This window comes from Mixophyes fleayi, chromosome 11, assembly GCF_038048845.1.
Source record: "Mixophyes fleayi isolate aMixFle1 chromosome 11, aMixFle1.hap1, whole genome shotgun sequence".
In the NCBI taxonomy this organism is placed as follows: Eukaryota; Metazoa; Chordata; class Amphibia; order Anura; family Limnodynastidae; genus Mixophyes; species Mixophyes fleayi.
The window spans coordinates 67,524,762-67,547,090 of NC_134412.1; the positions used below are offsets into that span (position 1 = coordinate 67,524,762).

Below are 22,329 nucleotides of genomic sequence, written 5' to 3' on the forward strand. Positions count from 1 at the left end.
ACTCATCGACTGAGGATGAATTTGATTTTGACTAGTATTTGGATCACAAAGAGCATACAAAGTGTTGCCACTTAGAAATTGATACCTCATCACAGGTCACAGAGGACAATTTAAATACATATCAGCAAAATTTCTCACTTGCAGTAAAAGAAATAGAAAGATTTGTTTGTTTATCAAAACTAGCAGTGAAATAAGCCATGATTTACAGTGTGTGATGAAAATGCCTTGTGCTACCATTCTACTAACATAAATTTGTTACTACAAATTAATATACATTTGCCATTTATGAATGAGTCAGATTCAGAGTTGGTCAGTGGTAAAATAGAGGAGTCGGAGTCGATGGTTCGGCGTACCGACTCCACAGCCCTGACCTAAAGTAACTGCATCCTGATAGAGCCACAATGGGGCAGGATATGTCTGTCCTGTCTGAATTTCCTGTTAGTTACTATCAACCATGCTCTCATTATCTCCCGCCTCGACTACTGCAACCTCCTCCTCACTGGCCTCCCCTGCTCCCACCTTGCCCCCCTCCGCTCTATACTCAATGCGGCTGCGAGACTCATCTTCCTCTCACGCCGCTCCTCCTCTGCCTCCCCTCTCTGTCTTGCCTTATACTGGCTCCCCTTCCCCTACAGAATCCTTTTCAAACTCCTTACCACCACTTACAAGGCTCTCTCCCAATCTACTGCCCCTTATATCTCTAACCTCTTCTCCATTCACACTCCCGCCCGCTCCCTGCGCTCGGCCAATGATGGCCGCCTCTCCACCACTCTGATCACCTCTTCCCACTCTAGAATCCAAGACTTCTCCCGCGCTGCCCCCCTTCACTCGAACGACCTCCCTCGCTCCATCCGTCTCTCACCCAATCTGTGCTCCTTCAAGCGGACACTTAAAACTCACCTGTTCCTTAAGGCCTACCAACCATCCACTTAACCTCTCATCTCTTCTGTTTCTCCCCTGGCCCCTTTTTTCTCTCCCCTTTGCTTCACTGGCTACCTTCTGTGCTTGATTTGTTTACCCTCCCTTAGGATGTAAGCTCTTATGAGCAGGGACCCTCTTCCCTCCTGTCTCCATACCTGTTCTTCCACTCCGTCTCTACTGTATTTGCCTGCCCAGAGTTTCTGAAGTACTGATACTTTGTGTTTTTTGTTCTGTACTGTATAGTCTACTGTTCGTACCGTGTACAGCGCTGCGGAAACCTTGTGGTGCCTTACAAATAAACGATAATAATAATAATAATAATAATAATAATAGTAGCTAAGTGTGGATGGACATTGATACTTTAACATGTACCATTTTGATAGTAATGTTTATATAACCCCTATTGGCATGGATACGATCCAGTAGCATGCACTTCATGAAACCTATCTGGTGTTGCCCTTAAGTTGCCTCTCACTGTTCTCAGTCCAGAGTGTTTGGGTTAATGTGAGCAAACTTGTACGTGCAAGTTTGGTGAAGGTGCAGCAAATGGGGCATGTGAAATGGTGCATAGACATAACTCATGAAAATGTTAGGTGCAAGGTCATCTTCAGTGAATAAATGATTTGGAATTATTTTACAGTGATTATACATAGACTATGGATGAATCATACTTACTTTTTGTAGTATAATATTTACGACATTCTCTGGATGAATCATACTCAAAGGTCATAGCACAATATTAATGTATCATCTCACCCACTCTCAGGCTTAACAGACAATATTCTGTTTGCTAGTCCTAAGAGCTGACACTTCCCTACTGCACCAGGAGTATTACCCACTTTGCTCATCTCCTCCTGCTCTGTTAATAGTATACTAGTGTTTTCTCTCCTGAATCTTACTTCTCTCTTTTAGCTCTCATCCATTTTCATATAGGTGAAGTTAAACTACAACCACTAAGCTAGTATCTATAGTTTCTGTTGCTCACTTAAACCTCATGTCGCTTGCACCTACGCTATAGCTGTCTGTCATGGATCTGATTTAATGTACTCGCTATATTTGCATATATTTTCCATGATAACTGACTTCCCTCCTCGGCATGTCTATCTAGACCTGGAACCCCAAACCTCATTTCTCTCTCTCTTACGATTAATTTTGTATGTTTTATTTTTTACTAATGATTTATATTTTTTTATTTATATTTGGCATACTATGGTACACCTTTAATCCGGCTGAGGTACTCATTGTGGCACACATTCTATAGATTTAAAACAACATGTTTTCTTGTAGGTATTAAAGGGTGGCTCGGATTCAGTAGTCTTAAATAGAAGAATAAAAAACTACAATAGCTAAAAATATGAGTTAAAAACATCATGTGATCTTCCACTTCCTAAAAATAGATAATTAAATCAGAGTTTTGGAAATGTGAAACGAAGAATATTTAAATATCTACAGAAGTACCAGGTGCACTTTAGCAATTTAGGCTACTGTCACATGAGCTATAAAACAGCTGTACTTTAGTAATTTAGGCTATTGTCACGTGGGCTATAAAAACAGCTGCACCTCAGCAATTTAGGCTATTGTCACATGAGCTATAATGAGCTGTGTATTTTCCAGGACATAATGGTCTATGTAGAGTTTGGGTTCCTGTCACATGCTTCATTTCTTAAGCTACACAACTAACATTTTGTTATTCATGTGACAATGGCCTTAGGAAGCCATCTAAATGTTGTTGCAGTCTGTGGCACTTTATTGCTAAGCAGAAAATGCTTTTTTCATTTCATTTGTTAGCACATCTTTATTAAACAACCCAATGTAGACCTAAATAATCACTGACTAGACAGTGTAAATGTCGATGGTAGTCAGTTTCACGGTACTGACTACCCCAACAGAGAAGACAACAACATAAGGAGTCCGATTCAATAGTACACTGACTTGCAAAAAAAACTACTTACCAGAATGCAGATTTTACTTCATATCACGATTCTCTCTCTTGCCGACTGTAAGTCATGTAAGTATTATTTTAGGGGTTAGGGTTAGGATTATGGTTGACCCTAACTCGTAACCCTAATACCCCTAACACCTCTAACCTCTAAAATAATACTTTCATGATATAAATGACAGACGGGTCAGTCTATCGCCGCTTTAAGCCAAGTAGTGGTTGCTGATGACGTCATTTTCTACAGTCGCCAAGACAGCGACTTGTGATATGAAGTAATCTGCCTACCGGTAAGTAGCTTTTTATGGAAGTTTTTTCAGTGTACTATTGAATCGGACTTCTCATGTGATTGTCTTCTCTGTCAGGGTAGTCAGTACAGTTCTTTTTCCATATCTGAAAGACATTAAAATTTGTATTTTAAATGTAGGTTGCCATTACCTACCTTCACATGTAAATGCTCATCCAGTAGAATATTCCCAGGCTTTAGATCCAAATGTAGAAGTGGAGGCTTCATAATATGGAGAAAGTTCATTCCCAGAGCTATCTCATGAATGAAACGGAACTTTAACTGCCAGCTTAGGGTGTGTGTGGGAATCAGTTTCTCCAGAGACCCATTTTCCATAAATTCCATCACAATTCCAAGAGGATTAATACAAATTCCATAAATTTGTACAATGTATCTGAATTTTATCTTCTCCATCTTGGATGCTTCCTCCATCAGACTATTGTATGTTGTGCTGCATAAAGAAAAGCTTAAAATAACTTTCTGAGCTTTTAATTTAAGGAAAGTCTTAATTATTATTAATATCTTTTAAATTTTGTTTATAGCAAATTAATTTTTTGAAATATTTATTTCTGGGTGAACCAGTCCAATTATGAAGGATGGACCTAGTGTACCAGAACCCTACATGCATTGAAGGCAGCCATTATGTGAGATAAACCCATATTCATGGCCTACAGGATATAAATTCACAGGAACCCAGGACATTAGTGAGGCATGAAATACTAAGTGCTTCGCTGGCTTGTTCCTGGTCTACTAAAAGGTTGTGTTTTCATACATATTGGTTAAGCTCACAAAAAAGCTTTCTCTACAGTGTAAAGGCAATGTGCCTGATTCATTAAGGAAATTAAAGCAAAAAAATGAGTAACTGTGAACCTTGGCAAAACCATGTTGCAATGCAAGGGGTGCAAATGAGTTTATTATTTTGCACATAAGGAAAATACTGGCTGTTTTTTCATGCAGGATGCAAATACTTGATAGCTTTATTTTTACACTGACATTAAAAGCTGATTTTGGACATGCTCTACCCCAATTATAAATCTGTCCTCACATATTAAATTTTCCTCCCCCTCCAACACATCATAGCTTTGCCGAGGTTCAAAGTTGCTCATTTTTTATTTACTTTTCTTGATGAATCAGGCCCAATAAGTGTATGTTAAATTATATTTTGCTGCCTTTTAATGTAGCATAATAGTTTATTACAAAATCCAGTTGTATTCGTTCTTATTAGTGTTATTTATAATGCATCAGCTATACCATTGTAACAATAATATTTCAATCAGCCATACCTTTTATACTGAGAGGGGGAGAAAAACAAACCGCACTAGGTATAAGAATTTAAACAGTCATTAATGACATAAGTAGTTAATAATATTGTTATTCAGAGGGTGCACCCTACACTAATAAACAGTAGTAACATGGGCTGAGAAAAAGTGAGTGTATAGTTGAGGCACTCCTCAAAGTATAAATTAAAATATCACTTTTATTAGTATCTTAAAAAAAATAAATAGATGAGGACAATTGATTGAGCGAAATAACAAAAAAAGGAGAATACAAACAAATGGGGATGATAAAATGTAGTGCATAAGTGATTTAAAAATACAACTATTGTTGTATGACTTCTCTGCTGTCCTAATAGTAGGGCTAATCTAAATTGGTCATAAGGGATAATGTGATTTCCCACCAGAGGATTAACCTAGTAACAATAGAAGTAGAGAGAAGTAGGGAGACTGCACTGTCCTGTCTAGTAGAGCAGAGAAGACTGGCCCTCCGGGAAGCCGGGGTATCCCCCGGTAAGTCCGGATCCTGATGGCTCCCCTCTTCGTTGGTGGGGGGAGCGGGTACCTTATAAATAAATAAATAAATAATAATAAAAAAATACTCACGTGATCGTGGCACCGGCACCCCTCCTCCCTCCTTTCTGCTCCGTTTGCACTGAATGTCGGGCATGACATCATCACATCCGACGTTCAGTGAGGAGTGGCGCAGAAAGGAGTCGGCAAGAAGACAGAAGACAAGATGAGAAGAAAAGAGAAGAAAGAAGCCGATAGAAAAGGTAAGTGAGCGAACGGAAGTAAGGGGGAGCAAAGGCAGCATGGCAGAGTGTGAAGGGGAAGCAAAGGCAGCATGGCAGAGTGTGAGAGGGGGCCAAAGCAGCATGGCACAGGGAGATGAAGGGGAGCCAAAGCAGCATGGCACAGGGTGATGAAGGGGGGCCAATGCGGCATGGCAGAGTGTGAATCAGTAGCAACCAATTTAATTATATTTCTCATTGGTCTGACTATAATAGATGATCACCATGATTAACTTACCTTTTTCTTAAAGCCTTCCAGTCTCCCACTTAACTACCTACCTTATCCTCTGCCTCTCCCCCTTCTTTCCCCTTCCTTGCCTCTGTCCCTCTACTCTCCCTCTCTCCCCTGCGTTTCTCCGTCTGTCCACCCCTCCCCTTAGATTGTACGCTCCTCTGAGCAGGGCCATCTCTCCTCCTGTTTCCACCACTTCTAACTCTACTCTCCAGCTACCTACTCGAGGGCCCTCCTCCCCCCTCTGGGGGTCTCCCTGTCTTCCGCGCCCTCCTTTTGGGCCCCGTCATTTGCGGATACTGCCCCCGCCCTCACTAGCTGTGCAATGAGCTTACTGAGTTACTGTGCTTTATGTTTACTGTACTGTGCTGTCTCACCTTGTATTGTAATTCGTTTTTGTCCCTGTACGGCGCCACAGACACCTTGTGGCGCCCTATAAATAAAAATTAATAATAATAAAAATCAAAGATGATCATGAAGAGGAACATTTATGAAAACTGGCGCAAATAAAAATGTAATATTACCAATAGCAACAAATCAGGTGTTTGTTTTTATTTTATACACTGTCTATATAAAAAAATAGAGTATCTAATTAGATACTATGGACAACACCAACTTTTTTCTTTTACCGTCTTCTTAAATACCCCCTTCCCCCAAGTGTATTTACAGTAAGAACTTCAATGTAGGTAACACCTCCATACAAATGATTTTGATTCAAGTAACTAGATGTTTAATTATATTTTAATTATACTGCTAGACAATCATGGGGAATGCATGATACTGTTATTCATGGAATCATATCATGTGAATATTGTCTTAATAACCACCACTTCATTTCAAATTTACATTCAAAAGTCTCATCTTTTATTCATACTAGCCAAAATTAATCTTGCTTATTATATTCATGTAAGGCCCAACTAAATGGTGAAATTATTCGCTACAAAAGCCACATCTGCATGCATTGGTATTAAAGATGAATGACTCTATTAAAGTACTATGCTATTGATTTGGTAATTCAAACACATCGTTTTGAAAAATGTGAACTGATTAGTTTATCCAGTAGTTAAAACAACATTTCATATGAAATTCTGTCCATCTAGATTTCTTCACCACCAGAACCATCCTTCTTTCTCTAATATAACTAATGTGAATGGGACATAGGAAAGGATTTTTTCCAGCTTCTTTTGGTTTTACACACGTTTTACAGATTATCCTTATTAGTGACCTACCTACTTTACATATTTAACATATTTTATTTAATAAAATTGAGTGTATTAATTATATTATAATTTATTATAATTTATTTTTGCCACATCTATTATGCTATGCATTTAAGTGAAAAAGAGGCATGTAAAGAACAGACAATATAGTGTTGCAATTATTATAAAGCTATCAAAAGAATTTGAACTGCAGCTACAATATATTTATTTGAGTGAAAAAGGTGTTTATAGAGTAATTTAGCCATGCAATTAAAATAATAATATTTAAAGAATTTGAACCACACAATGTGAGCTATTAGAATTAAGAAAGGACATTCATAAGAACAGACAATGTTGTGTCACAATTAAAATAAAGCACATTAAAATAATTAGAACTGCTTTTACGTGCTACTTATTAAAGTGAAAAAGAGATATAGGACGAACAGAGGGATGCAATACAGGTTTAACCATATTACAAACAAGAAGAAATTGTTATTTTTGGCAATATATTAAAGAACACCAGGACATTTTTGATGCTATATGCCTACATTAAAATTGTTCTACAGGGGAAGTTAATAGCTGCTGAGTCTTATCCAAATCAAGCATAGGGATCTATTAATTTAAAGATAAAAAGTCCTATCTCTGTTGAAAAACTGGCATTTTCACCCTATACATCAAAAGGTCACCGCTGCCGGTAATGTTTGCAGAGTCTTGCTAGTTTTGTGTTGATTAAGATGAGGTAAAATAAATTCAGAAAAACTACTTACTGGTGCTCTGTGGATATGTTTTTGCTGCTCTGTTGTCTATAGAGCTGGAGGTTGCTAAGCACTCTGCTTTTTGAGCTGCTAACAGGGATTCCCCATTACAGCTGATTTATCTGCTCTTGCAAGCCTCATCACTGCTCACTACCTAGCAGCTGATCAGTCAACACTTTCTGGTCACATGATATCTACCCAGCAGCTGATTGGCCAGGACTTACATAAATACATTCATTGCGATACTTGTCTTGCTGGTGTTAGGTTTAACTAGGCTAGTTTCTGTATCTTTGTTCTATATGCATTGGTATATCTCCTGCTGTTGGATTCAGTGTGTTTGACCTTGGCTATGTTTATTGGACTTTGCTTTTGGATCTCTGCCTGCCCTTGAACTATCTGCATGTTTATTGTACCTCTCTTGTCCTCTGACTCGGCTTGCCAGTTAAATATCCTCTTTTGTGTAACATCTGTCTTCTTTTGTCTATGTGTTGCTCCATAGCTGTGAGTTTCCCTGACTCTACCAAACTCACAGCTGTTAACAACTATACACTACTGGGATCGGGTCCAGGGGGCATCTGTGTACCAGTGAACAGTGTGTTTCTGGGAAAAGTGGCTGCTAATGGTGAAAACATCCTGCGCCATAGGTTTTATATAAGGGTTATAAGTCGCTGATGGTCTAAATATTAGTTCCTGGACAGTAACAGAAAAATATAAATCGAATAACGCTCCTAGCAGAGGTGGGAACAGAATCAGGAATGCAGCACCAATCCTTAGTTAAATGTAGAGAAAAAAACATATTTTCAAGCGATAACTAACAACCAACATGAAGTGATGAATATTAACAATCTGGTAACAATAGTGTCAGAAGGTGCTATGATAATATTTATAAAAGGCTTATGTCTGATATCTTAACCTCTTACACCTTCTTCCTTTTATTCAACTATTACCTTAGATTAACGACACAAAACTTGAGTGTGGAAAAATTAAATGATTTATTTACTATGGTGGAGGAGAATAAAGCAGTCAATCCGACGCGTGCCAGGCAAAACCCAACTGTCCTAGCATATCCTTAGGATTTTCCATCTGGGGCACCATCAACCCCTGGGTTCAAGCGGGGGACAAACCAAAACAACCCCGGGCGCACATATCTACCTGGACGGGGCACCACGTCCTGATTCTACAGAGCCCACCCAACCTCTGGGCTATACGGAAAGCAACTACAGGGCAACCCACAGGGGCGGTAACTTAAACTGAGACTAATAGCCGATTCACTCAAAGAGAGATGGGTTCACCATGCCCAATACTGTAAATGTGCGCCCAAACAACCACTGGCCGTCGACTGACTGCGTTTTCCGGCCGAAACTCCATCCATCTTCGCGGACAGCCATGTCTTCCACCATAGACTGATACCCATCCTGAACAATATCCAGCCGACCCCTCGTGTTCTCAGGAACCAAACGAATCAGGGAGGGTAGGCGGGCAACGTCCAGATCTGCAAGGCTGAATAATACTCCGCCCATCTAACTTATAACCTCTGAACCCCTCCCCTATGACACCGGATGGGTGTACCACCAATAGTTAATCCTTACCTCCAGAGAATAACTCAGTTAAGAATACAGCACAGCTTTTATTACCCTTCGCTCCTATGCAGATCTCACTTCTTATTATTGGCACCTTAAGATGTGAATATTTTTCACAGAGGGTAACATAAACAGAGTATCAGAATATTCAGTATAGCTTAGTCATGTATATTGAACAAACAAACAGATTGTGAGCTAACCTGAGGAGAATACGATATCATGTACTAAATGGAAACACTCATGAAACTCAGTTTATGTTTCCAATAGAAACAGTGAGCTCTGATTATAAGGCAACTCAAACATATAGAATAGCATGGTAATGATCACAGTAATGATTACAAGAGTCCTGTGGTCTAATCAGATGTATCCTTAAATCCACATTAAAACAGTCAATACTGGTTAATGATAATACAGTCTCTTAATCTTTTCTTTTGCTCAGGCCAGTGGTTCCCAAACTGTGCGCCGCGGCTCCCTGGGGTGCCATGGCGATCTCACAGGGGTGCCGTGGCCAGGGCCGTTGGTAAGCAAAGTGGGGGACTACTTGGTAATTATTTTGGCTTAGGGGTGCCTTGAAAAAATTATGGAGACCCTAAGGGTGCCTCGAACTGAGAAAGTTTGGGATCCACTGGCTTAGGCTTACAATAGGTATAACCATTCCTTTGTATTAAAATTAGGAAATACATTTGTGTCTCTGTCTGGTCCAAATTGTTTCTCTGGACTCCAGAGATTTGTTTAAGTAAGAAAAAGAAAAAGAAATATGTAGCAGAATGGAGATAAGATAAAATAAACAACTTTAAAAATATTAAACACACCACATGATTGAAAATATATACACTGTGGTATATCAAGGAATAAACGTCTATAAGCACATGGTAAATTAGTTCATAATAGTTCAATTTCTATAGTAGTCAAAACGCAAATCTTCTTAACAGGAAAAAAAAAAGGTATATCCTGAGTGGCAGTGTGATCCAAGTGTGAGAGATACGTGGAAGTCAAATCTGGCAGCAACAGTTAGAAGATTCGGGCAGCGCAGTGGCCTAGTGGTTAGCACTTCTGCCTCACAGCGCTGGGGTCATGAGTTCGATTCCCTACTATGGCCTTATCGGTGTGGAGTTTGTATGTTCTCCCTGTGTTTGTGTGGGTTTCCTCCGGGTGCTCCGGTTTCCTACCACACTCCAAAAACATAGTAGTAGGTTAATTGGCTGCTATCAAAATTGACCCTAGTCTGTCTGTGTGTGAGTATGTGTCTATATTAGGGAATTTAGACTGTAAGCTCCAGTGGGGCAGGGACTGATGTGAGTGAGTTCTCTGTACAGCGCTGCGGAATTAGTGGAGCTATATAAATAAGTGATGATGATGATGATTTGGAAAATTTAGTTTAATTTACTCTGAGTCTGGCTGTTTGCTCGTGGTTGGGGGGCAAGGTCCAATGTGTTTTGTCACTTGTCATGTGACTTAATCAGGGACGTGTGTGTGAAGGTCTGACACATCTTATATCACTATAAACTGTATATAGATGTTCTGATTGATGTATGAGTGGGGCTTGTTTCCATGGTTACCATTAAGCATTCCATTTAAAGATCCAGTTAGTGTAACAACGTATTAGGCACCGTCTGTGCCGTTTCCTTTTGGTTTCATTAGTCTTTATAGCACTGATTAAACATAGTAATCAAGACATAACGGATTGTGTGTAACATGTGTAACATCGTTTTCAACTTAAATACAAAATACATCAATATGAAAATAAAAAATTGCTAGTGATCTTAGTTAGAGTCATGAACATGATGTGAATGATAGCAAAAAGACACAGGTATAATACATAACATATGTCCACTAATCTTTAGTTCGCCTCCTGAATCTGATCAAATAAAATAAATTTAAGTGACAGTTTATGTGAAATGTCAACTGAGCAGTGAACCTCAGTAATATGACTCAAATATAACATTTTAATGTGTTGTTCACTTTTAATGTGTTGGTCCCTTACCAGATATGACCGATCACGTAGGTGGTGTTATATAATAAATCTAATTCAGTATGTAGAGATGCAGATTGTTCCTACCAATGGTAAGTATTGCTTAGAAATGATTAGTTAACATGATCCCCTTTTATAAGAAGATGTTGCAAATGGTGAAACTGAAGTACAGATATTGGAAGTGGAATATATAGAGAAAATATACTTAGGTAAGTATGACTGTGCCTACCAGATTCATATTTTCACATAGGATATAGGTGCAATGGGATAGGTGGTGGCTGTTAGAGAAAGCTGTGTGAATTTCAGCTCAGGATGAGTCAATGTTATGGTAAAAAAGGAAGAGGTACCCCCTGCCGAAGTCTACTCTTCGAAATATGTAGGGATGAACATACAGCAGGGAATCCACTCATGTATACTGGAACTGATGTCACCAGGCTCCTACAACCGAGCACAGCGGTGGTTGCGATCACAGAGGTTCATTTTCATGGAACCCTGGCAGTATTCCATGCTGACAAGCATGAGGAGCACACTGAGTGCAGATAGGTCTACTTTACAGCACCCACCCTCACAACAACAACAAAAAAACAAAGCGCAGACGTCCTAGGTAAGCCCTCCCAAAAGGGTCTCTACCACCCATCTCAGGTCTACTTTACACTCTAAGGGCTAGATTTACTAAGCTGCAGGTTTGAAAAAGTGGGGATGTTGCACTTAGCAACCAATCAGATTCTAGTTTTCATTTATTTAGTACCTTCTACAAAATGACACCTAGGGGTAAATGTATCAAGCTGCGAGTTTGCAACTCCAGCGATTTTCTCAGGAGAGTTGAAACTCGCCGATGTATGAAGCTGAGATTTCATGCAAAATCGCCAGAGTTATGCTTCTGTCAAAATCGCTGTTTGCAAAATCGCCAGTGATCAAACTCCCGACTGTTTGCCACTGCAGCTATACAGCTCTCAAATGTATGAAGCTGCGAGTTAGCAAACTCAGGAGAGTTTGCTTCAAAACACGCCAGATACAACACGCTGCTTGATAGCAGCGTGTTGTATAAACACATCACTGTTATACTGCCCTGGCAGTGTTAAAATGGTAAAGAACAGATAAAAGTTGGAAAAAAAAAAAGCGTGAGGTCCCCCCGTTATTTATGCTTAAGGCAGCACTAGGGTTAAGCATAAATAGCGGGGGGGACCTCACGCTTTTTTTTTTTCCAACTTTTATCTGTTCTTTAACATTTTAACAGCTGCCGGAGCTCTGGCAGCTGTATGACAGGTCAGTGTAACAGTGATGTGTTTACATCTCACTGTTACAACACAGGAGAGTTTGCCAAACACAGGAGAGTTAGCTAAACTCGGGAGTGTTTACATCGCTCAAAATCGCCAGAGATGACCAGCGATTTTGAACATGAGTGTCAAAATCGCAGCTTGATACATTTCCATTTTTTTTAAAAAAAATCGCGGGTAAACACCCGCGATTTTCCGCAATTTAAACACGCTGGCAAACTCGCACTTTGATACATTTACCCCTTAGAATCTGATTGGTTGCTATAGGCAACATCCCCACTTTTTCAAACCCGCAGCTTAGTAAATCTAGCCCTAAGTGCAATTTTATCATTTTAAAATAAATATTATATAGTGCTTCACTATGTACATGCGGTTCATTACATTTCATTCTTCATGTATGAGGATTAACTGACCTGCTACAATGATATTCAAGATACTACAATGAATGATTGTGTTGCGATTGAATAACTACAACTGAAGATCTGTTCTTGAACATACCCATTAATGCTTTTTACACTAACAGCAATGGTCAAATTGGGGAGGTGTATGGCGGTATGCCATACCATAACTTCACCTACTGCCATCATTGTAAATCAATCAAATTCCATTCACTTGCATTCCCATTACACTTTTCATACCGCTACTTCTAAATTTCTACTTCAACCTCTGAATAAATGTAGTTGAACTGATAAACTTGTTACTCTGCAAATTAAGTGGTAAACAAGCTGTAAAATTAATGCACACCAGATTACCTGACATTTAATCATTGCTATAAGAAGTTCTGTTCCAAAGATATTGCAAACAGATAATTAAGCTTTAGCCTTTATTACCCTGTTTGGATTCTTAGCCTTCACACAGAGGGATAAGCTCAAAGCTATGTGTTGTGATTGGTTTCATTAAGGGACACACAAACATCTACCACACTGTCACCTGATTAGATTCCTATAGCAAACATTACCCACGTATTATATCCTTTACCTATATCGCATCCTGGAATTTTCTATCCCACTGTGTCTGTTTCCTATGTGAATTTATTGAGCATTACTTTCTCCCTCTTGTTTTAGTGGATCTTGTTCAGAGCAGTGGCGGATCTAGGGAGTGTGATCAGGGAAACCCCCCCCCCCCCAACAGCAAGTGCAGACTATATATTCTAGTCCCCGTCGGCTGAGAGGCAGACAGAGATCCTGCCTGGACAATCTGTGGTTTAGACATAATCAGAGCGGCCTGGCAGAATCCTCTGTCTGGTTTCTGCAGATATGGACATGTATATATTGTGTGGCTGCACAGAGAAAGGGGGTGGAGCACTAAATCCCTCCACCCCCCCTCCCCCATAAGAAAAATCTAGGTCGGCCCCTGGTTCAGGCTCTTTTCTACGATCCATATTCATTTAAATGGGAATTTCTAGAGGTAGGTGTTTTCATATTCCAAGCAAAGCCTGTCGAGTACAACATCAGCCCTCCCATCATCACACTGCTAACATTTTTATAGTGATGATTCGATACATATCCAAATTATTATCCAACTTATGGGATACCCATATCTGTTTTTTCCAGCTTGATTAGATGGAAAAAACAGATTTCCAATTAGCAGCTTAAAATTTTGCACCCTTTGATTTCTTGATATACCTTCCACAATTTTGTATGCACCTTTCTATCTACTCCTTCTTTTCTCCCCTCTCCCACTTCTCCTTGTCTGGATGTGTTTCTCTCATAGTATTTTGTATTTGTTATTTATTAACTCTAAAAAAAAAATGATATATATATATATAGCTGAATTGCTATATTGATTCATTGTAAATTGTTATGATTGACTATTGTTGTCTATTAAGCAATGTATAAATAAAGAATACGTAAAATAAAAGTGGTGTTGTCTCTGCTTGGACCATTATACACACTGGATATATAACAAGTTGGCAGACACTTAGTATTTTATTTTCTCACCTAATTCCAGCTGCAACTATATTTAATTTTTTTGGTTGGAGTTAGCCTTTAATGCACCATGAAAAGGGAGATAATACTTGCTAATACCATGCACATAGTACAGCAAGAAGTTATATATTAGTTATATATTATGTATTTGGAGAATGGTAAAATATCATTAATCTGCATATGTGGTATGGCAAGAAAGTAAGTAATATACATATCAGGAATAATTGCTTAGCATATTATGCAGCCTGATGCCAATTTTACAGCCTATTAAAAAAATACATCTTCATGTCCGTCATATACAATCCCAAAGTTCTCTGCATACATTTTCAGAACCCTTAAAAACAGCTTCATGCCCAGTATAATACAAATGTTGTATGGTTAAGGGAGGCACAGTTTCGCTATCCCACTGACTTAAATAGGAAGCTGAAGGAAATTCTCAGGGCTCTAATCTAGCCACCATGCAGCAGGCCCAGAAGGGCCAAATGCTAGCTGTCGCCGAGGCCTATGTGGAGAGTAACCAAAAGCTACAGTTGGAGGTCAGTCAGCTCCAACAGACTGAGCATGAGTCGGCTGTTATGCAAAAGATGACATCCTTGTATGATGTTGAGGCGTTTCTGTTGTCGTTTGAAAGGACGGCCACTCGGCATAAATGGCCAACAGGTGAATGGGTGATGAAACGGGCTCCTTATTTGATGGGCAAAGTCCAGCAGGTCTATGTGGAACAGGTAAAGGCCATACTCTTGGCGTGGATAGGGGTGACAGGTCCGGGAAAGGCACAATGATTTTATGACTGGTTTAGACCGGGGTGCACAATGCATGCCCAGTTGGCATACCTGGCAATATTAACAAAGAGTTGGTTAGAGCAAACCGAAATACACTGGCCAGATTGTTAGAAATCCTGGCTATCAACCACTGCAAGCAGAACCTAAGTCGGGAATTACATAGATGGTACCTACAGACCGACCCTCAGACGTTTGAGGAGCTTGCAACAGCTACTGACCGGTATTATGCTGTCAAAAATATGGCCCAGACAGCTAAGAAAGTTGTCAGACCGGACTTCAGGACAAAACCAACACCAGTGTTTGGACCAGACCGCTGGGTTATGGCCTGGACAGCCAAGAAAGTTGTCAGGCTGGACTTCAGCCCACAACCAACACCAGATGTTGGAAAAGACGCAAGGTGACCTCAGCGAGGTGCTTTGATTGCAACAAGCAGGGGCACTTTTGGAGGCATTATGCAAATCATTCAGAACCAATGTAGTGTTCGGTGGTTCGGCTAGGCCCCAGGTTTCCTGCTTGTTTTACCATGTCCTCGTCCGGGGAGCCCCCTGCTGTTCCGGGTGACTGTCTTGATACAGCAATAGATGGTGTTATCGTTGGTGGACTCAGATAAGGAAATCATCTTGGTACCGGCACTGTGGTTCCAGAAGGCCTGTTGACCCGGCTACCATCAGTGAAAGTCCTATGCATTTACAGGGTAACCGGGGAATATGACTGTGTCAATAATCCTATTACTCTTAAGGGATGAACAGTGCAACTGTTAGCAGCGATAGCCCAAAGGCTGTCATACCCCCTTGTTCTGGGGTAAGATATTCCCCTGTTCAAGGAAATTATAGCCGACCGGATCGGTCAGAACATGCCTGGATACCAGGCTTTGTCTGCAACTTGGCCAATGTCGCAACCAGAAGACATGTGAGAAAAGTCCTGGCTGGAGAAAATTGGAAGGAAACAGAAGCCTTGCCAGCGGGTGAATTTTGGTCCCTAATATCCATGACTTTGTGAGGGCCCAACTAAAGTATAGTGCTTTGAAAAATGCTTATAAATATTTGGTGGAAGTGAATGGAGTATGGAAGGCCCGAGAGACCAGCCTGAGATGAAGCTTAATTTATAATAAAAGGGAACTGCTATATCGGGTAGTGGTGGTACAGGATAAAATAGTTCATCAACTCTTGGTGCCACAGGTACATGTCCCTTAGGTATTAACAACTGGCAATGCATACCTTTTGGGGGGCATTTTGGAGAGGAGAAGACTCTAAATCGAGTGCTTCTGGGGTTTCACTGTTGGGGAATCCGTATGGCAGTCAAAACATACTGTTAAGCCTGCCCAGTATGCCAGCAGACGGCCCTTAAACCAGACTATCAAGCTCCCCTGGTACCTCTCCCTATGATTTCAGTTCCATTTGATTGAATTGCTATGGACTTAGTGGGTCCTTTGGAGAAGTGTGCCAAGGGTATCAATAAGTGTCAGTAGTTCTTGTTTACGCTACCTGATACCCTGTGGCAATTCCGATACAGAATATTAAATCAAGTACTATTGCAAAAAAGTTACTATCAATGTATATTTGACTTGGAATCCCAAAAGAATTCCTAGCGCATCCAGGCACTCCATTCATCTCAGGATTAATGAAGGAGTTGTGTAAATTGCTAGGGGTACAAAGACTGCAGACATTAGTTTAACACCCACAAACCAACGGTTTGGTTGATCAGTTCCTTAAGCAAATGATTAGACATGCAGTGGTTCAGGCTAAAATAGATTGGGAAGTCCTGTTACCCTATCTCATGTTTGCAATAAGGAAGGTGTCCTAGACGTCAACGGGGTTCAGTGCCTTTTAGCTTCTGTTTGGGAGACAACCTCATGGAGTTCTGGACATCTTTAAGGAAGGGCAGGTACAGCAGGGACCCAAGGAGCCAAATATAGTATAGTTTGTGGCCCAATTATACGTTCAACTACAACAGATGCGTTGGTAATGTGCCATCTAACAGAAGTACAGGGATGGCAAAGGAAGCGTTATGATGAACTGGGCCACCTTACTTACCTTTAACTTAGGTGACTAGTTACACGTCACGTTACTGGGTGCAGCAGCTCTGTAGACGGCAAAAAGAGCAAGTCGATCACGTTAAATTTCTAAAGCTGTGAGTGGAGGAAACTCCCCGACAATAAAGTTGGAAGCAGTAAAAAATGACGACTGTATAGTTCCCATGGAGTCTTTCCTGACACAGACTCAGAGACTTCAAGCATCAGAAATGTTAGCTCGGAATAAGGACATTTCCGGCTATTCCAGGGCGCACCAAGTTAAATGAATATGACATTGTCAACCCACCAGGGGTTATAATTAACCAATGACCATATAGAATACCTGAGGCAAGAAGGCTGCAGTATAGCGAGAGGTGGAGGAGATGTTCTTGGGGTACTGGAGAAGTCCACTAGCGAGTGGAATAATCCCATAGTCCTTGTGCTAAAGCCTTCGTGTGCCAACCGCTTCTGTAATGATTTTAGGAAATTAAATAAGGTGCCTAGGTTTCACTCATATGCGATGCCGTGGGTGGAGGAGCTAGTGGTGAATCTGGCCGGTATTCAATATCTGACTACCCTATGTTTAACAAAAGAGTACTGGCATATACCACTCACTACCTCAGCCAAACCCAAAACAGCCTTTTCTTCACCTGAAGGGCTATACCACTACAGGGTATTGCCGTTTGGCCTGCATAGGGCACCAACCATGTTCCAGCAGGTAATAGACCATTTGCTAAAGCCTCACTGGGAATATTCCACTACTTACCTTGATGGTATAGTTATTTACAGTCAGGACTGGGAGTCCTATCTTCCCAAGGTGGAGGTTACTTTATAGTCATTAAGAAGTCACGGCCTTGCGACGAATCCCCTTAAGTGCACACTAGCCAAGGCAGAGGCTTAAAATATGGGTTATGTGGTCAGCCGAGATAAATCCAAGGTGGATAAGGTAGAAACCGCTAGGCATTGGCCTAAACCAGAAAGGTCTTAGCTATGGACTTTCTTGGGGTTGGTCGTGTACTAACGAAAGTTTGTCCAAAATTTCGCTATTTCCGTAGACAAAGTTTCTTAAAAAACAAAACAACTTAGATAAATTAATTTAGTCTTTGGAGGTAGACCGAGAAGATTTAAAAGAAGCCTTGTGCACCATACCGGTGCTACAAGCACCTAAGTTTAGGGAGAGGACCTTTCTCCAAACAGATGCTTCTTGAATGAGTCTGGGGGCAGTATTGTCCCAGAAGGTGAAGGCTGAGGACAGACTCATTCTTTTTCCCAGCCATAAACTCCTCATGAAGGAAAAGAAGTACACTACAATAGAACAGGAGTAACTGGCCATTAAGTGGGCACTGGAGCAGGGTGGGCTGGGAGAGGGATGGCCGGGGGGCACACAGACGGCCGCATCCCCTGTCATGTGATGCGGCCGCCTGTGCACTGACACGGCCGCATCTGATGTCATCAGATGCGGCCGCGGGGGGGAAAACTATGTTTTCTGCATCCGGGGGGCGGCCGGCCGGCCTACCCCCGGCCCTAATAGCCGTCTGACCCAGCGGCCCGTGGGGGCTGTTGCCTCCCTGCCCCCCTGGCCAGCCCGCCCCTGCACTGGAGGCATTCCTATACTACCTACTTGGTAGAGAGTTCACCCTGGTTACCGATCACGCTCTGTTACAATGGATGCACACCAATAAGGAGATGAATGCTAAGGTCTCACTTTGGTTCCAATCATTAAAACATTTTAGTTTTAAGGTGGAACATGGGACTTTACCGCTGCACAATAAAGCTGATACACTGTCGCGAAGAGATGTGACCCCAGGGTGGCTGATTCTTCTGGTTTGGTAAGGTCAGAAGAGGGGGAGTTGACAAATTGCCATGAAAAGAATCCCTATTGGCAAGTATGGCAAAGCTAAGGGGAAAGGTATGTGGGAAAGAGGATAATTTACCACGGTCTGGTAACGAGAATAGGATCTGTTCACCAGGAAAAGGTATAGACAGGGTTAAGTATCCTGCTGTTACGTTAAGAAAAGATTTTACTCACAGGTGCATGGCATGGGTGTGATTGCAGCCGAACGATAGCTAGGGCTGGTGAGTTTTGCTAGTGTCAGAAAGCCATGGAACATTTGATGATTATGGTAATGTGTTGTTGTGACAAAATAAAGCAGTAACTTGTTAAGAAGACCGGAGTAAGGAGTAACTAATTTGGTAACTTTTATAAATATATAAAAATAAAATATATAAAAACACATATTATATTAACTGTGTGTTACAGCCATATACTGCAGTTTTTTTTTTAATTTCCTCTTTTTTCATATCTGCACAAATTAGAAGTCTTCTGGGCAGATAGATATATTAATTTCATGTATTAATGAGAGTGTGAACGTTGATGGATTTCAAAACTTAGTTTTAGTTGCTGAATTTCCCCTTTGAAAATGAGACATGTAAAACTTTATCCTATCCACTATCACTTAATTGTTGCACTGTTTCATATCATATTGCTTTCAGGCACTCTGCAGTACATAATCTATTGAAAAATGTATTAATATCACTGGCCATATCCAATAGCAATTTAAATAGGTACTTAAAAAGTAATTCTAGAATCCTGTAATGATTGCTGGAGTTCAGCCTTCTTGTGCTTTCTATTACAATTTTTCAGTTTTTAAGAGATGCAGTAGCTGTACTCAAAGAGCTACAGTTTGATTTTTTTTATATTAAAGCATGTGTGTTCTTGAGCTACATAATACAGATGAAAAAATAGTAGCGCTCATACTTAACTATGTCCACTTTTCTTGTCCTGAGATACTGTCCTAGAGCTGTGGGAGGAGCTTCAGCATTGTCAGACTGGGGCATTAAGGGCCCACTAGGGGAATGCAATAATAGGGGCCCATGAAATAGTGGCTACTGAATTACATTGGGGCTCCTTATGGTCTTCCGATGGCAGTGATTAAAAAATAGATTAAGTACTATTGTGGAACTACAATTCCAAAGAAGTCATGTAGAAAGAGTTTACAAACTATTTGGTAGAGCACACAGCTAAAACAAGAGAAACAAGTGTGACTCAGAGTAGAGATTTGAACAGTTGAGAGGGTGCTTTAATGTGGGTAGTATAGGTGGAAGTAGGATAAGCTGTAACAAATATGGGTTTTTGAGAGCGTTTAAAGATTTGCTGGTTAGAGAGTCTGATCAGGCATGGTAGTGAATTCCTTAAGTGGGTAGCGGAATGTGAGAAATGTTGTAGAAAGGAGTGAGACGTGGTTACCAGAGGTGAGGGACAGATCAGATCTAAGAAGATGAGAGAGAGAATATTTTGAGATGAAATTTGAGATGTTCGAAGGGGTGCAGTTTTTGAGGGCTTAGTAGGTAAGGGAAAGTAATTTGAAATGGAGTCTGGAGAACACTGGAAACCAGTGTAGGTGGGATGCAGCAGATGTTGTGCGGAGAGAGAGATAGTTCATTCTTGCTGTGGTATTATGGTCATGTTTGATGGTCATGACAAATTGGTGATGTGTTACCCCATATACATATATAGATCAGTTTCAGATTTTGTTCCCAGGGTGTGTTTGGGCTAATAGAGGGAAAACTCCAGGCATAACCAAAATGATAGGGGTATTCTGAGAGGAACAACAATATTAGTGGAAATTCTATGCAAACACTTAGGGGTATATTAACTAAACTGCGGTTTTGAAAAAGTGAAGATGTTGCCTATAGCAACCAATCAGATTGTAGTTGTCATTTATTTTGTACATTCTACAAAATGACAACTAGGATCTGATTGATTGGTTGCTATAGGCAACGTCTCCACTTTTTCAAACCCGCAGTTTACTAAATATACCCCTTAAGGTCAAATTCAGCCAGAGAAATGTGCAAAATTCTGTGCCCAAATGTGGAATGAGGGGAATACTTTAGAACAGTTTAGAAAATTTGACTCTCTAGTTGAACAGTAAACAGTCAGTAAACAGTCAGTTGAACAGTAAATTGTAAATTTACTGCAGTAAATTGTCCCTTGAACTTATCATTCAAATGTTGCCAGCAATTAAATGGACATGAATAATGCTTTGTTTAATTATATCACCAGCAATTATGGACATAAAAGGGAACATAATTAAATTAAATTATTTCAGTCAGATGTCATTTGGTACTTAACTTTGGTCTTAACAAATAAATTAAAGAACTGAAAAATGTAATGTAGCAATTATATTTACTGTACTATACAGTGTAGTTATGATTGTAGGGGAAGGATAGGGTGTGGATATAGAAGAGCCTAGTAAAAGTGGTTTAGGAGAAAACATTAATGTAAATTCAGTCTTGGATATAACTATAATGGGTACACCAGCTAGTAATAACTACATTTAAAAGGAATCTATTTGGTTTGATAATAAGGGAAACCTACCCACTGCTCAGGGTCTGCTCTGCTTTAAAAAGAAAATATATACTGTACATTTATTTCAGGGCCCTATAAACTAAGTTAGACATTGAGTAAAGTCCACACATATGTTTTTCCTTACAAAGAGTAGAATCATGTGCTGTGTCTATATTTATTAAGGAGGCAATATAACATTTGATGTTCACAGTACTACTGCTAGCCTCTACAGAGACTGATTAAATGAGTTGATATTGTGGACATTACCGCTGGGATTTTATATAATTTATACAATCAAGTTCTATGAACCTTTTAAGTATTATCAAATTTAATATGTAATATTTAGTGCTCAGTTTATCACCTGTTATTAATCTATGCAATAGCAATCAGGGTATAATTTTGGTTTTAATATTGCTGAGCTAACCAGGGACCCATGAATTTTGATGAATGATCATTATACAGGAACTAATTAGTATTAGTACATAGGATGTTTTAGAATAACTTTAACAGTTTTATAATTATATTTTATATATTGTGTTTTATGGTAATAAAATAAACATTTGTATTGTGCTAGATAGTCCTATTGACTGATATTACCTACATTGGAATAACTATATCAATTACATTATCATAGAATAGATGGTCAATGAGGTGTAGTCCATTAAAAAGGGGGATAAAAAGGCCTGTTAATTTAATAAATCTGAATACTATTTAATGTCAGGGCTGGTTGGAGTGGGGCTATTTCATAAACGTTAAAGCTAATAATTTCAGTTGGGGGATGGTATAGGGGCAAGGAGGCGAAACTTTTAAATGAGGATGTTATTGATTTAATGTAATGGTTGAGGGAAACCTAGAGTGTTCACTCATTGCTCAGCTTTCTAGGAATTGAATGACAACAATTTCTTTTCAATTCCTGTATCCAGAAAAGCAGCAAGTGAGCTTAATCAAAAAGCAGCAGCAGGTAGTCAAAGCTGCAAAACAGATAGGAGACAACAGTACTGTCTGACCACTATCTGAATTCTGAGGGACTGCCC

General features: G+C 40.0%; 1 protein-coding gene across 1 annotated transcript in view; it reads right to left on the minus strand.

Annotated features, from left to right (window-relative positions):
* ANKK1 (ankyrin repeat and kinase domain containing 1) overlaps positions 1–22,329 on the minus strand; it is a 76,278-nt gene that overhangs the window by 32,584 nt on the left and 21,365 nt on the right. Inside the window, exon 2 of the mRNA XM_075191319.1 lies at positions 3,300–3,594. Coding sequence (XP_075047420.1) covers positions 3,300–3,594 — 295 coding nt within the window. The remainder of the gene's footprint in view (positions 1–3,299; positions 3,595–22,329) is intronic.